The 13,988-nt window shown below is 48.5% G+C and overlaps 1 protein-coding gene across 8 annotated transcripts in view; it reads right to left on the bottom strand.

Moving 5' to 3' along the window:
- Positions 1–13,988, bottom strand: part of LOC127580049 (caskin-2-like) — a 227,874-nt gene that overhangs the window by 114,464 nt on the left and 99,422 nt on the right. The window contains exon 1 of one of the 8 annotated variants that reach the window (XM_052033196.1): positions 6,577–6,979. The exons of the other annotated variants lie outside the window; for them this stretch is intronic. Within the exon in view, the coding sequence (XP_051889156.1) occupies positions 6,577–6,607 (31 nt within the window). The 5' untranslated portion in view covers positions 6,608–6,979. Of the gene's footprint in view, positions 1–6,576; positions 6,980–13,988 lie in introns of those variants that run through there. 8 annotated transcript variants of the gene reach the window in all.

Raw genomic sequence — 13,988 nt, 5'->3', positions numbered from 1 at the left:
GGCTCATAGATTCAGGGGTCCGCTCACAAACCTGGGGCAAAAAAATCTATACTTACATGCTCAGTGCACTGCTGAAGGACTGCTGCACTGTCAGAGCGCCTGCGAGCTCTCCTCGATGTCCTGTTCATTATTATCTGATCAACACTAAATATAGCGCACATATAATACACCTGGTTCCCTGAAACTGGCGACACAGGGTAATGAAGGAGGCGCTTGGGGGCTAATTAACCCACCAACCCGCACATTTTGTGAGATGTGGGAAGAAACCGGAGCACACGGAAGAAATGCACCTGCTCACAGGGAGACGTGAAAACCCCAGACAGACAGAGTGAACAGCCTGAACCTTTTCCCCAGGGCGGCAATGGCCAATACCAGAGGACATCAGTTTGAGGTTAGAGAAGGAAAGTTCAGGCGAGATGTCAGAGGTAGTTTTTGGTTTTTGGTTTTTTTTTCCACACACACAGGGAGCGGTGGGTGCCTGGAAAGCACTGCCAGGAATAGTGGTAGAGGCTGATACAATAGGGAAATTTAAAAGACTCTTAGATAGGCACATGGATATAAAAAAATTGGAGGGTTATGGGCTGGTAGGAGGGAAGGATTAGATTAATCAAGGAGTAGGTGTTTATATAGGTCAGCACAACATCGTGGGCCGAAGGGCCCATACTGTGCTGTACAGTTCTATGTCCTATAGCACCCGAGGTCAGGATTGAACTGCGTCTCTGACATGTGAGGGAGCAGCTCCACCAGTATGCCACCAACATGCAGGCATCGTAACACTGCTGTTGCCAGGGTGCTGGGTGCCAACTGCTGCTGAGTTTCCAACATCAGTATGTGCACTCTGCTTGGTTGTAACACACTTCAGGACATCCTGAGGTTAGGGAAGGGGCACCTATTGACACGTCCAGGTTTTCACTTGAACCTTCCATGCAGGCTGTGTAACTTGGTTTCTGACAGTGTTTTGCAAAACACAGGGATGCCAAATCATTTAACATCACTTATTCAGGGTGGGGGAACAGAGAGGTTTACAGGCACTTTCAACTTATTCTACACTCCAATTTCCTGCAATCTTTGATACGTGCCATATCCTGCTCGGGTATTGCTCCACGAGAACAGACGACCTTCTAGTACATCATGCAACCACCCATTCCTCATGTAGGAGCACCGCCAGACTGTTTGACCGTGGAGTGGCCAACCTTGACCCACCACTAGCACCATCCAAGGATGCAGGGGCTGGAAACGGTGGTGAGGTGGAAGAGACAGGAATGGGATCACTGGACGGTGATCAGGACTGAGAATGGGTTATAGAGTAATACAGCACGGACACAGGCCCTTCGGCCCAACTCGTCCATGCCAACCAGGATGCCCATCCAAGCCAGTCCCATTTACCTGCGTTTGGTCCATATTCCTCTAAACTGTTCCTTTCCATGTACCTGTCCAAGTGCCTTTTAAATGTTGTAATTGTACCTGCCTCAACCAGTTCCTCTGGCAGCTCGTTCCATGTACCCACCACCTTCTACGTGAAGACACTGCCCCTCAGGTCCTTTTTACCTTTCACCTCTCACCTTAAACCTATACCCTCTAGGTTTTGATTCCCTTTCCCTGGGAAAAAGACTGCGTTCACCCTGTGTGTGCCCCTCATGATTTTATACACCTCTGTAAAATCACCCTTCATTCTCCTACACTTTAAGGAATAAAGTCCCGTCCTGCCCAAACTCTCCCTGCAACTCAGGCCCTCGAGTCCTGAGTCTCATAAATCTTCTTTGCACCCTTTCCAGCTTAATGACATCTTTCCTAGAACTGTACACATAGTCCAGGTGAGGCCTCACCAGCATCTTGTACAACTGCAACATAACGTCCCAACTCCTACACTCAGTGCCCTGACTGACGAAGGTCAGCGTGTCAAACACCTTCTTCACCACCCTGTCTACTTGTGACCTGGGTTGTTGATACTCCTCTGTGCAGAAGGCTCCAAATGCATTACTGCCTCTCCCAACTTGGTTGCACTCTGCCAGACAACCTGCCTTCATCACCTGAGAAAGCAGAGAGCACCCAGATACCTCAAAGGAGTGAAGTGGCTATTCAACAGAATCCAACAGAGCAGGAGTCTTAAAGGCGAACAGAATCAAAATCAGATTTATCATCACTGACATACGATGTGAATTTTGTTGCTTTGCGGCAGCAGTACAGTGCAAAGACAGAAAAATCTATAAACTACAAAAGTAAATAAGTAGTGCAACAAAAAAGGAATAATGAGGTACTGTTTATGGATTGTTCAGTAATCTGATGGCGGAGGGGAAGAACCTATTCCTGAATGGTTGAGTGAGAGTCTTCAGGCTCCTGTACCTCCTCCCTGATGGTAGTAACAAGAAGAGGGCACGTCCTGGGTGGTGAGGGTCCTTAATGATGGATGCCGCCTTCTTGAGGCACCGCCTCTTGAAGATGTCCTCAGACGGTGGTTTCCTGTTTGGTTAAGCAGCAGTCCACACATCAGTGGGCCTGTGTGTGCACATCTATTTGTGCTTTTGCATTTATCCCCAGCAGTCTTTCAGCGTGAAGCTGCTTCCTCGCGCTCAGTGGTCTGCACTCCTACCTCTGCTCCAGGAGGACTGGGTGACCAGGGATGATGAAATACGTCACAGACATGAGGAACTGAGAACATTGGGTGGAGAGGAAAGAACCCACAGCACTAATTCAACAAAGTGCAGGGAGATCCTGCTCAGGCACGGTAGCGTAGCGGTTAGCGTAACGCTATTACAGTGCCAGAGACCTGGGTTCAATTCCGGCCACTGTCTGTAAGGAGTTTGTACGTTCTCCCCGTGTCTGCGTGGGTTTCCTCCGGGTGCTCCGGTTTCCTCCCACATTCCAAAGACGTACGGGTTAGGAAGTTGTGGGCATGCTATGTTGGCGCCGGAAGCGTGGCGACACTTGCAGGCTGCCCCCAGAACACTCTATGCAAAAGATGCATTTCACTGTGTTTTTCGATGTGCATGTGACTACTAAAGATGTCTTGTGTTTGACACTGATCTCCAACCATCTTATCAGAGTGGGCATGAGGGGCCGAATGACCTACCCCACTTCTATCATTAGTTCATTGCTGCTCGTGGCACAGATTAGCTGCATAACACAATTTAATAAAGTACATCATGAATGCTAAATGGTTTTGGGGCACCTGAGAGGACGCTACACAAATTCAATTCTTTATGAAGGCCTTGGAGTTCCACCTTCGTACTGTCCATGCTCCCCAGAAGGGCAGAGTGGCCCTCGGATTCCTACAGGGGGGAAGGTGGGCCTCGGTTCCTGTGGAGGGGAGACTGCTCCTAGGGTTCCTGTGGGGGCCCCCATGCTGCAAGTGGAAAGACAAGTCAAGATCATGACTGGATCTATTTCCAATTCCCTCCATAGTTGAATAGCCTTTTGCTGCTCATCATATTTTGAATCCTCAAGTGTTGATCGACTCCACCCAAACCCTCCCACAGCGTCTGTGGCCTTGCACCTTCTGGCAATAACACACAGGGGCAGGAGCCAGCTTGTAACCCTAAGGGAGAGTACAGCCAGCTTCTGGTGACACAAACATCTTTCAGCTCTTGGACCAGCAAGACTAGGGTGGAAAGGGCAAGCTGTGGAGTGGTAACCAGACTCCTGCGTGCTCACTTGGAGGCTCTCCCAGGCCTCTCTCAGCATATTACACCTGGAAACAGCAGCCTGCCACTCCCCACTGATGTGACCTCCAGTTCCTGGTAACTTAAGCCCATCTGCATTGTATTTCTTACTTGCGGGTTTGTCCTCTGTCAGCCTAGAGCTTGTCCGCTCTCATTGGTTCACCAAGTCTGGGACCCGGATTCCCTCCCTAAATCAGAGTCGCTCCTTAAAGCCCAACTCCTAGCTGCCAGTCCTTAAGACTCTGTGTACACCATTGTCTGATGATGCTCTTTCCTGCATTAAGAAAGCTTATAAATGCAAGATATAGTTGAATATTCAGCTAACAACCAGAGTGACAAGTATCAAGTGGTTTTTTTTAATGATCTTCTCACTAGCTGGGTGGCACTGACAGGTGGGCACTGTGCCGCCCCTGGGGGGATTAAGGGTCAAGCACATGGAATGGGGCTTGAATGGCTATTGCGAGGTCAAGTTCCACCTTGGCAAAGCAAAGATCTGGCAACTGGGTGAAGTGGAAGGGGATTGGTTTAAATGGGTAGCAATGTATAAATGCAGGGAATTGGGATTGGTTTATTATTGTCACTTGTACTGAGGTACAGTGAAAAACTTGTCTTGCATACCGTTCATACAGGTCAATTCATTACACAGTGCATTGAGGTAGTACAAGGGAAAACAATAACAGAATGCAGAATAAAGTGTAACAGCTACAGAGAAAGTGCAATACAGGTGGACAATAAGGTGCAAGGTCATAACGAGGTAGATAGTGAGGTCAAGAGTCCATCTTATTGTACTAGGTAACTGTTCAATGGTCTTAAAACAGTGGGGTAGAAGCTGTCCTTGAGCCTGGTGGTATGTGCTTTCAAGCTTTTGTATCTTCTGCCCGATTGGGGGGGGGTAGGAGAACGTCCGGAGTAGATGGGATCTTTGATTATGTTGGCTGCTTTACCGAGGCAGCCAGAAGTGTAGACAGAGTCTACAGTGTGGAGGGGAGGCTGGTTTCTGTGATATGCTGGGCTGTGTCCACAACTCTCTGCAGTTTCTTGCGGTCCCGGGCAAAGCAGTTGCCATACCAAGCCGTGATGCATCCAGATAGGATGTTTTCTATGGTGCATCGATAAAAGTTGGTGAGGGTCAACAGTGACATGCCATATTTAGGGATGTACTGGATGGCAATCTTCAAGAAAACGCAATTCCCATGTGCCTTGCACATTGTTGAGAAGTGAACATCTCGCTGCACTGTACGCTCCAGAAGGTCAGCTCACCTCAGGCGCCAAGCGCCGTGGTAAGCAGCCCAAGAAGTCCTTCTGCTTAATTCTGCACCTAGTGTGGAAGTTCCAGTGTTCCAGTCACAACCTCCATCCTGTGCTGTGGGTGAGCGCCACAGTGGGTGTGGGTGAGCGACTCAACAACACTTCCAGCGATACAAAGCAACTGGGGGAAGTGAACCTAGTGGAAGTAACCATTCAGTTGGGCCTTGCCACAGTACCTGTCCTTCGTTGAAAAGCTTCTGCAGAGAAACCCTTTGACCACAAGTCTATCGAGCAGTGGTCAGCTTAAAACCTCCTGCAGGCCCGGTGGACGTGGGATGGTTTCCTGCGCAGACCATCAGAACCATTTGGCAGGATGCCTTCTCACCAGAACTCACCTAAATTTCGCTTGGCTGACAGTGATTGAACTCTTGATTCCCCCAATCTACCTCGCCGTGGCCCTTGGACATTATTTGTCTGCCTGCTGCACTTTCTTTGCAGCTGTAACACTATATTCTGTATTCAGTTTTCTTTCAGCTACATCTATGTCATCATGTCTGGCATGATCTGGCTGGCACGCAAAATAAGGTTTCACTGTATCTTGATACAGGTGCCAATAATAAACCAACACCAATACCCTCCCTGTCAGATCCTTCCTGTACAGTTGAGTCTCACTACTGATGCTCGAGATGGCTGCAGTGCGGATGAGATGATCACCCACCTCTCTGTGGACTGTGCATTTGTCAAGGTCTGGAAAAGGATGCAAAGGTCCTCACCGAGGTTTATCCCGAGCAACTGCATAACTGTGGACTCTCTGATCTACAGGATCTTCCCAAGAATACACACCGAAACAAGCATCAGGTGCTGCTGGAAGATCATCACCTTGGTGAAAGACGCACTTTGGTCTGCTAGTGTAAGAAGAATCTGGCAACTGGCACATCCCAAGGTGCAGGAGTGTGCGCTGAGGGACGTACTGGAGCTCGGCGCAGCCAACCCAGAAGCTGTGTAGGGGAAGGACCACAGTCTGAGGTCCTGCCATCACTGAGTGGCTGAGTCCTGTGTCACAGCCCAGCAAATACTTCATGGATGTATTGCTTAAAGAGGGCACACAACGAGCACTGACACGTTGTAAATAGAAGGTATTAATTTAACGACGCAATGTAGAGAAAGACAGGTATCATTTATGTTCCCTATTTGTATTTTTTATGAAGTATATTTTTGAAATAAAAGTAAGAGTACCCAGTTTCACTCAATCATCACCCCACTAACCGCTCATTACCCCACTCAGATTTAACTCCCAGTCTGGGCCAATGTAACAGGGGCCACTGGAACTGCCTCTCCACACCCAAGGGTTCGGGTTGGAGAAGCCAACTACAGATACTGCTTCAGATCCGCGCCAGAAATCAGACGACCCTGAACAGCAGATGTGCAGCCCCTCAACCGCACCCCCAAAGTCGTCCCACCCACCTCAATGTGATCCCACTTGGGGGAGACACCCAGTGTAAATGGGCAATATTGGCACTGTTCCAACACCACATGAGATAAAGGGATCAGAAGTGCTTCAAAACCCGATCTAAAAGACTAAAAGGAAGATTCAATAGGAAGAAAGGGAATTTACCAATCTGGTTAACCTATCGACCAACATGGAAATCAAAGATTCAACGACACCGACCTGTTTGAGTGCAGGAACTTGTCTGACCCATGGCTCTGTTCGAGTTTTCTGGAAATTAATGCTTCTTCAACATCTGCCGCCAATCATCTTAGCTCACGGGACAAGACTCCAATGTGACAGCGCCCATGGATCACACCTCAGAGAGCTGTCCACCTTGCCATTCTTCGCCGCTCTGTGCTCCCAGCTTCCCGGGAGCAGCAGCTTCCAGTTCGCACTTGGCTTCCTCTCCCCTTTCTGCCGGAGCCGAGTGTTTTTCTCTGAGGGAATTTGAAAGGGAACCTTGCTCTGCTGCAACAAGTAGATTCAGAGCCCAGTCACGCTTGGACGTGCTGCCGGAATTCCAACTTCCCTCCTACCTTCGAGCTCCGGAGAGGCAAGACCGAAAAGCACTCGCCACTTTTAGTCCGACGAAGCTGCACTCCCTCCCTTGCTGATTCCCGCCCCCTGAACAAAGCCATCGACAAGCCTCACATCACTCCCTCGCACACACCCCTCTCGTGAAGAACTCGAGGGCCACCTGACCAAAAGCACAAGGGAACTACTTCACTTCCAAGTCTTCAATGAATCCCTCAGTGTGCTAATATACCTCAGCATCCTGTATAAAATAGCATCAGCCCTCTCTCCCCTCTCCCTGCAGCGGGCAGTCTCCTCTCACCGTCTCCCTCATCAATAGGTCTCAGAGATGTCAAGTCCCTCGTGGTCAGAGATAGCTCAGGGGAGGCACTGGATTTCCTGGTCACTCTCCGTCCCGAAAGAGACGCAGTCTCAAAAGTGTCCAAGCGCTTCCCTGTTGCCCAGGATCACCCACAGCTGAACTGTGACTCTTGATAAGAATCACTCAGCTCAAAGCTGTTCTTTCTTGTTCCTCCCACCCCCAGTTGAAGCATCCCCTCACCAACCAAGTCCCGCCCACCCCACCTACTGCCCCACCTCCAGATAACACTGATTAACAGCATGTGAGAGGACTAATTAAACACTGTTCACACACTCCCTCCACAAAGTTGTCAGATCAGTTGAAGGAAAATGAAAGGAAGAAAAGAAGGCAGAGACTGAAGAACAACCAGACCCTTTATTCAGCACAAAAACTTGCGCGGGACACCCTTTACAACTCTTTAAGAAAATGTTTTTTTTTAAATCTTAGTTCTCTCTTGTAAGACCAATTTCCAAACTCCACACAGGCATGACAGAATGCTGAATCCCTCATCTCTGCTCCCATTTAATGTATTCCTTAAAGTGAACACCCTGGCTCCAGTCTCCCACTCCCTTACAGCAGCCACTTCATTCTCCTGTCACGTATACCACTCACTCTTTGAGAAGGAGGTTCTCTGGAATGGTGTTAATGCAATAAGAGCAAGTATTGAATTGATAGCAAAACTACAGTAGAGAAATACATGTCCTTGTTGTATTTATAGTGTTATTATATATACTTTACTCATTACATACAGTATGAGTAATGTATATCTTCAGAAAAAAAGGGATGTTTTTTCCCTGTCTCTTGCTGGGTCTCTATTCAAAGCCAAGGGATTTGCTTGAACAAGGCCCGTGATTTCTATTTTCTCTTTCCACAGATGCTGCCTGACCTGCTGAGTGTTTCCAGCATTTTCCATTTTCTGCTTTTATATTACGTTGGCTCTGTTTCTCTCATCCTACTTGTATAAATCTTGCCAAACAGGCAGGTCTTATCACCTTACCATTAATAATTCTTACGTCAGTGGTGGGCAAACTATTGGAGGGGATTCTTAGGGACAGGATTTATGAGCATTTGGAGAAGCAGAGTCTATTAGGGATAGTCAGCATGGCTTTGTGAGGGGCAGGTCGTGCCTCATTAGCCTAATTGAGTTTTTCCAGGAGGTGACAAAACAAATAGATGAAGGAAGAGCGGTCAATGTGGTGTACGTGGACTTCAGTAAGGCGTTTGATAAGGTTCCCCATGATAGGCTCATCCAGAAAGTCGTGAGGCATGGGATCCATGGAGACTCAGCTATGTGGATTCAGAATTGGCTTGCCCACGGAAATCAAAGGGCTGTGGTGGACAGAGTGTATTCTGCCTGGAGATCGGTGACTAGTGGTATTCCACAGGGATCTGTTCTGGAACCCCTGCTCTTTGTGAATTTTATAAATGACTTGGATGAGGAAGGGGAGGGGTGGGTTAGTAAGTTTGCAGATGACACGAAGGTTGAGGGGTTGTGGATCGTGTGGAAGGTTGTCGTAGGTTACAACGGGATATAGACAGGATGCAGAGTTGGGTGGAGAAGTGGCAGTTGGAGTTTACTCAGGAAAAGTGTGAAGTGATATACTTTGGAAGATCAAACTTGAAGGCGGAGTACAAGGTTAATGGCAGGATTCTTAGCAGTGTGGAGGAACACAGGGATCTTGGGGTCCACGTCCATAGATCCCTCAAAGTTGCTGCACAAGTCGATAGGGTGCTTAAGAAGGCATATGGTGTGTTGGCCTTCATTAGTCGGGGGATTGAGTTTAAGAGTCACGAGGTAATGTTACAGCTCTGTAAAACTCTAGTTAGACCACACTTGGAATATTGTGTTCAGTTCTGATCACCGCATTATAGGAAGGATGTGGAAGCTTTGGAGAGGTTGCAGAGGAGATTTACCAGGATGCTACCTGGATTGGAGAGCATGTCTTATGAGGAAAGGCTGACTGAGCTAAGGCTTTTCTCTTCGGAGCGACGCAGAATGAGAGGCGACTTGATAGAGGTGTATAAGATTATGAGAGACATAGATCGAGTGGACAGCCAGCATCTTTCTCCCAAGGCGGCAATGGCCAAAACCAGAGGTCATCCGTTTAAGGAGAGTGAAGGAAAGTTTAGGGGAAATGTCAGAGGTAAGTTTTTTGTTTACACAGAGAGTGGTGGGTGCCTGGAACGCACTGCCGGGGGTGGTGGTAGAGGCTGATACAATAGGGACATTTAAAAGACTCTTAGGTAGGCACGTGGATGTAATAAAAATGGAGGGTTATGGGCTGCGTAGGAAGGAAGGGTTAGATTGATCATGGAGTAGGTTTATATAGGTTGGCACAACATCATGGGCTGAAGGGCCTGCACTGTACTGTACTGTTCTATGTTCAAAACAAACCAAGAAGCTTCGTGTGCTGGTATTGGTATTGGTTTACTGTCACTTGTACTGAGGTACAGTGAAAAGCTTGTCTTACAAACCGATCATACAGGTCAATTCATTACACAGTGCAGTTACATTGAGTTAGAACAAAGTGTGTTGATGTAGTACAGGTAAAAACAGTAACAGTACAGCGTAAAGTGGGGGTAACAGCCCCTATTAAACTATTTCAACTTGTCCAATCACATACATTCCCTTTATTCTACATATCAGTCCTCCACCCTATCTACTGAAAACTACTTCACATATCTCTGCCTTTGCCAGTTCTGACAAAGGGTCCCAGACATGAAACATTGACTGCTTCTCTTTCCACAGCTGCTGCCTGGCCTGCTGAGATTTTCCAGCATTTTCTGTTTTTATTTCACGAGTTCCGATCGTTAGAAGGTGCAATGTACTCCCTCCCACTGCACAGATAGAGGAAGATCACAGGCACTGTCCTGATGCCCCACTCAACCAACACTGGCAAAAGCAGATCAGGCTTGCATCCATTGTGGCACCATGCTGTCCACTCGTGCTACCACATGCTTGCCACAAGCACTTACTATTGAGCCCCACTGGGCACTCCAATAAGGCAACCTGTGACAACCCAATACCAACTCAACTGCACCCCAACAGGACACCATCTGAAGTGAAGGGAGCAAAAATGATGTGTGTGTAAAGTTCCACTGCATATTGAGGCCCACGTGGGGAACAGAGTGCTGGACTTTTGTCAAAGCAACATGTTCAGCTATTGATCCAAATAAAAAAAAATCTGTCAGCACCCAGCCAATGTCTCAAACTACTTGGAACTAAGGAGTGGTGGTAGATAAGCTCAGGAGGAAGTGGTAGAGGACCTTGAGGGGAGGTGTGACGAGAATGGGCAAGAAGGTCAGGCCAAGATAACAGAGTAACTGGAGGAGAGAGGTTCTGTAGCAATGAAGGAACCTGCAGGGGAGGGGAGGAAGGGGGAGCTCATGGTGAATAGAGGGGTGGTGCAAACTGGAACCAAGGGATCGGGTTGAAGGAGATGACAAAGGTGAGGTAGGGCAAGACTTTGGAGATTTTAGCTCAGAACACTCTTGGTCTCAAGGGCCATAAGGTGGTGAATGTGTAAGTGATGAGGTTTTATGGCCAGATTGTTTTCAACCAGGGAGATGAAATGTCAAAGCAGGATTGATCCTGTCCGGGTAAGGGGGTGGGAAAGTCATTATAGTAAGAGTGAGGGGCTGGAGCAGATTTGTAGCATGGAGGCACCTGACAAGGGCAGATCAAAACTGGAGGAGTGGAGAGGAGGTGGGGAGGGGGTGGTTCGGAGAGGAGGTAGGAAATGGGCTGGAGGGGAGGTGGGAGCTTGGTGGAGAGGGGTAGGGGAGGTGGGAGGGAGAGTTGGGAACTTGGTGGAGAGGGGTAGGGGAGGTGGGAGGGAGAGTTGGGAGCCGATGGAAATGGGAGGAGTATTGGAATTGTTAGCAGGCAGTGATCAAGATGACATAACAATAAAGAGGAGGTAGAATTCAGACTGGGGAGAGAGGAGAGGGAAACAACCACAGGAGATCAGAGGTGGAAGCTGGTGATAAGGAGGATTTCCTCTCCCAACGGGGGGGGGTTGGTTGCAGAAAGCAGGAAGTATCTCACTGGAGTGTGTTGGCACATCAACATATAACATGGCCAGTCTACCTATCATTGACCCCTGCTGCCTAAGTTCCACTCTCGGATTCCCACGCCACTGTGAGCTCCATTGCTACCTGTGTAGGCGATGTCCTCAACCAATGAGGGGCTCTAATGGCAGGGTGTGTGCCAGACACCATTGATGCAGAGGAGTGAGACTGGGGCTCAGTGGATTAAGTTCCCAGGCTTGGAGCCTCAGCTGGACTAGGACTGACTGCCGGCCCTGGCAACCTGCGATGTTGGGTCCATTACTGAGGCTTCACCCCCCCCCCCCCTCCATTGTACAGCAGGGCTGAAGAGCTTCCAACTCCAAGACAGCCACTCTACAAGATGATATCATTAAAGCTGTTGGAAAAATTCACGATGATCAGAAAAGTTAACATATGTTTGTCAAAGGGAAGTCACTTAGTCCACTTTTGAGTCAGAGACTCACTCAACACAAAAACAGGCCCTTCGGCCCAACACATCCATGCTGACTTTTTTGCCTATTGACTCTAATCCCATTTCACAAGATTCTTGCATTAGGACCATACCCTCCTATGCTTTATCTATTCAAGTGCCTGTCTAAACGTCTTTTAAACATTGTATCTGATTCTAGCATGTTCCTCCTTCAGCAGCATGTTCCAATATCAACCACTCTGTGTATAAAAAAAGCCTGCCCCTTTTATCCCCTTTAAAACTCCTTCTTGGGGGGGGGAGGGGGCCACTTAGAACTGATTGACAGCTCTCCATCACCCAACCCACTCAATGGAGTTAAAGAAGTAAAACTCTACAGATAAATTGGAGATGGCTGATGTAATATACTTAGATTTCCAGGCGGCACTTGGCAAGGTGTCACATCAAAGGTTATTGGAATACCAATTAGAACAAGTGCACCAACCCATCCTAATCTGCGAGAGCAGAGAGTCTGCACATCATTAATCACTGTGGGGCTGAGAAGTGACACCCTTTGCCCCCTCCACCAGTCCTTCACTTCCCCATATCACTGACAGGAGCAGCTCCTCAGGACAATCGTTCGTCCATTCCCAACCCGAGAGCAAGGGAGCAGTGGCCCACTTGCACCTCTACACTTACCCATCCCCCCAGCACCCAGCTGACACCTCACTGACTGAAGCGAGCAGAGGTGGGGTGTGTCACTGGCTGCCTCTATAATTGGGAGTTGAAAAAGCTAATCCTATGTCTGGATCTGGGGTTGTTACTAGCCGAGGGTGGAGCCCCGCAATCAAATTCCACACATCCCATGAACACATCGTCCTCTCCAATTGGCCAACACACACAAATGTGTCTTCTGAGAAACCACTGTGGCATCTGTACTGATTTAAGAAAATAACACACTTGGTAAATGTACCTTTGTAAATATGTTTGAATGTCTTGAGGAATGCAGGTCAGGCCACAGCCTTACCTCAGTGAACATGCGGAATGATCCACTGCACAAAACAAGGGATATATGACCTGCCCTCTGTCCAAACCCACACCCCTTCCAAACCTCACTGCACCAATCCCTGCCCTGCTTCTCATCTACCCCCTCCCCACTCTCCACCCCCTTCCCTCCCAGCTCTCCGCCCCCCTCCCTCCCCACTCTCTCCATCCACCCCTCCCTCCCAACTCTCCGCCCCCTTCCCTCCCAGCTCTCCGCCCCCCTCCCTCCCAGCTCTCCGCCCCCCTCCCTCCCCACCACTACATTCCCCACTCTCTATCCACATATGTCACCCCACCCTGGTCTCCATCCACCACACCCAGTCTCCATCTACAACAATGCGACACGCAGGTATGTGCCATCTCATTTGCAGAGGAGTTGTGAATGGAATTCAAAGTTTTGCAATCAGTGAACATCCCTACTTCTGACCCTATGATGGAAGGAAGATCACTGTTGAAGCAGCTGAAGACAGTTGTGTCCAGGATGTTGTGGGAAGGTACATAATGAACAGCTTTAGCCCCCTAGAGAAACATTTACAAGGTGCACTGGAATAATTCACCAAGAATGACATCGTCAGGAGTCTGACTCAAACTCACCATAGCACACTACAGCACTGTGCAGGCCCTTCAGCCCACAATGTTGTGCCGACATTTTATCCTGCTCTAAGATCCATCTAACCCTTCCCTCCCACATAGCCCCCTATTTTCCTATCATTCACGTGTCCATCTAAGAGTCTCTTAAATGTCCCTAATGTATCTGCCCCCACAACCTCTGCAGGCAGTGCGTTCCACACACCCACCACTCTCTGTGTAAGAACTTACCCCTGACATCCCCCTTATACCTTCCTCCAATCACCTTCAAATTATGTCCCCTCGTGTGAGCCACCTAGGTCAAAGACCCCAGATGCATGGAGGCACCTCCACACTCCTGATTAACTCAAACAGATGCCATTGTGACTTGGAATTCACTGATTTTTCATTGATCCTGGATCAGTGCTGAGGAACTCCCTTATGGGAGAGCATTCACCACAAAGACTGCGATGGGTTAGGGAGGAGGCTCACCACCATGTTCAAGATTGACCCGGGATGGGCAATAAATGCTGGTCTTGAAAGCAACACCCATATCCTGAGATAGAATAACAAAAGCAAGCACCGAGTTCCATGGGCTGAAATACATCTCCCTCTGCAGTCATAAAGAGAACTTGCAAACTCCACACAGAC

This window comes from Pristis pectinata, chromosome 18, assembly GCF_009764475.1.
Source record: "Pristis pectinata isolate sPriPec2 chromosome 18, sPriPec2.1.pri, whole genome shotgun sequence".
Lineage (NCBI taxonomy): Eukaryota > Metazoa > Chordata > Chondrichthyes > Rhinopristiformes > Pristidae > Pristis > Pristis pectinata.
Note: the sequence above shows the minus strand (reverse complement) of the source record. Positions and strands in the feature narration are given on the sequence as shown.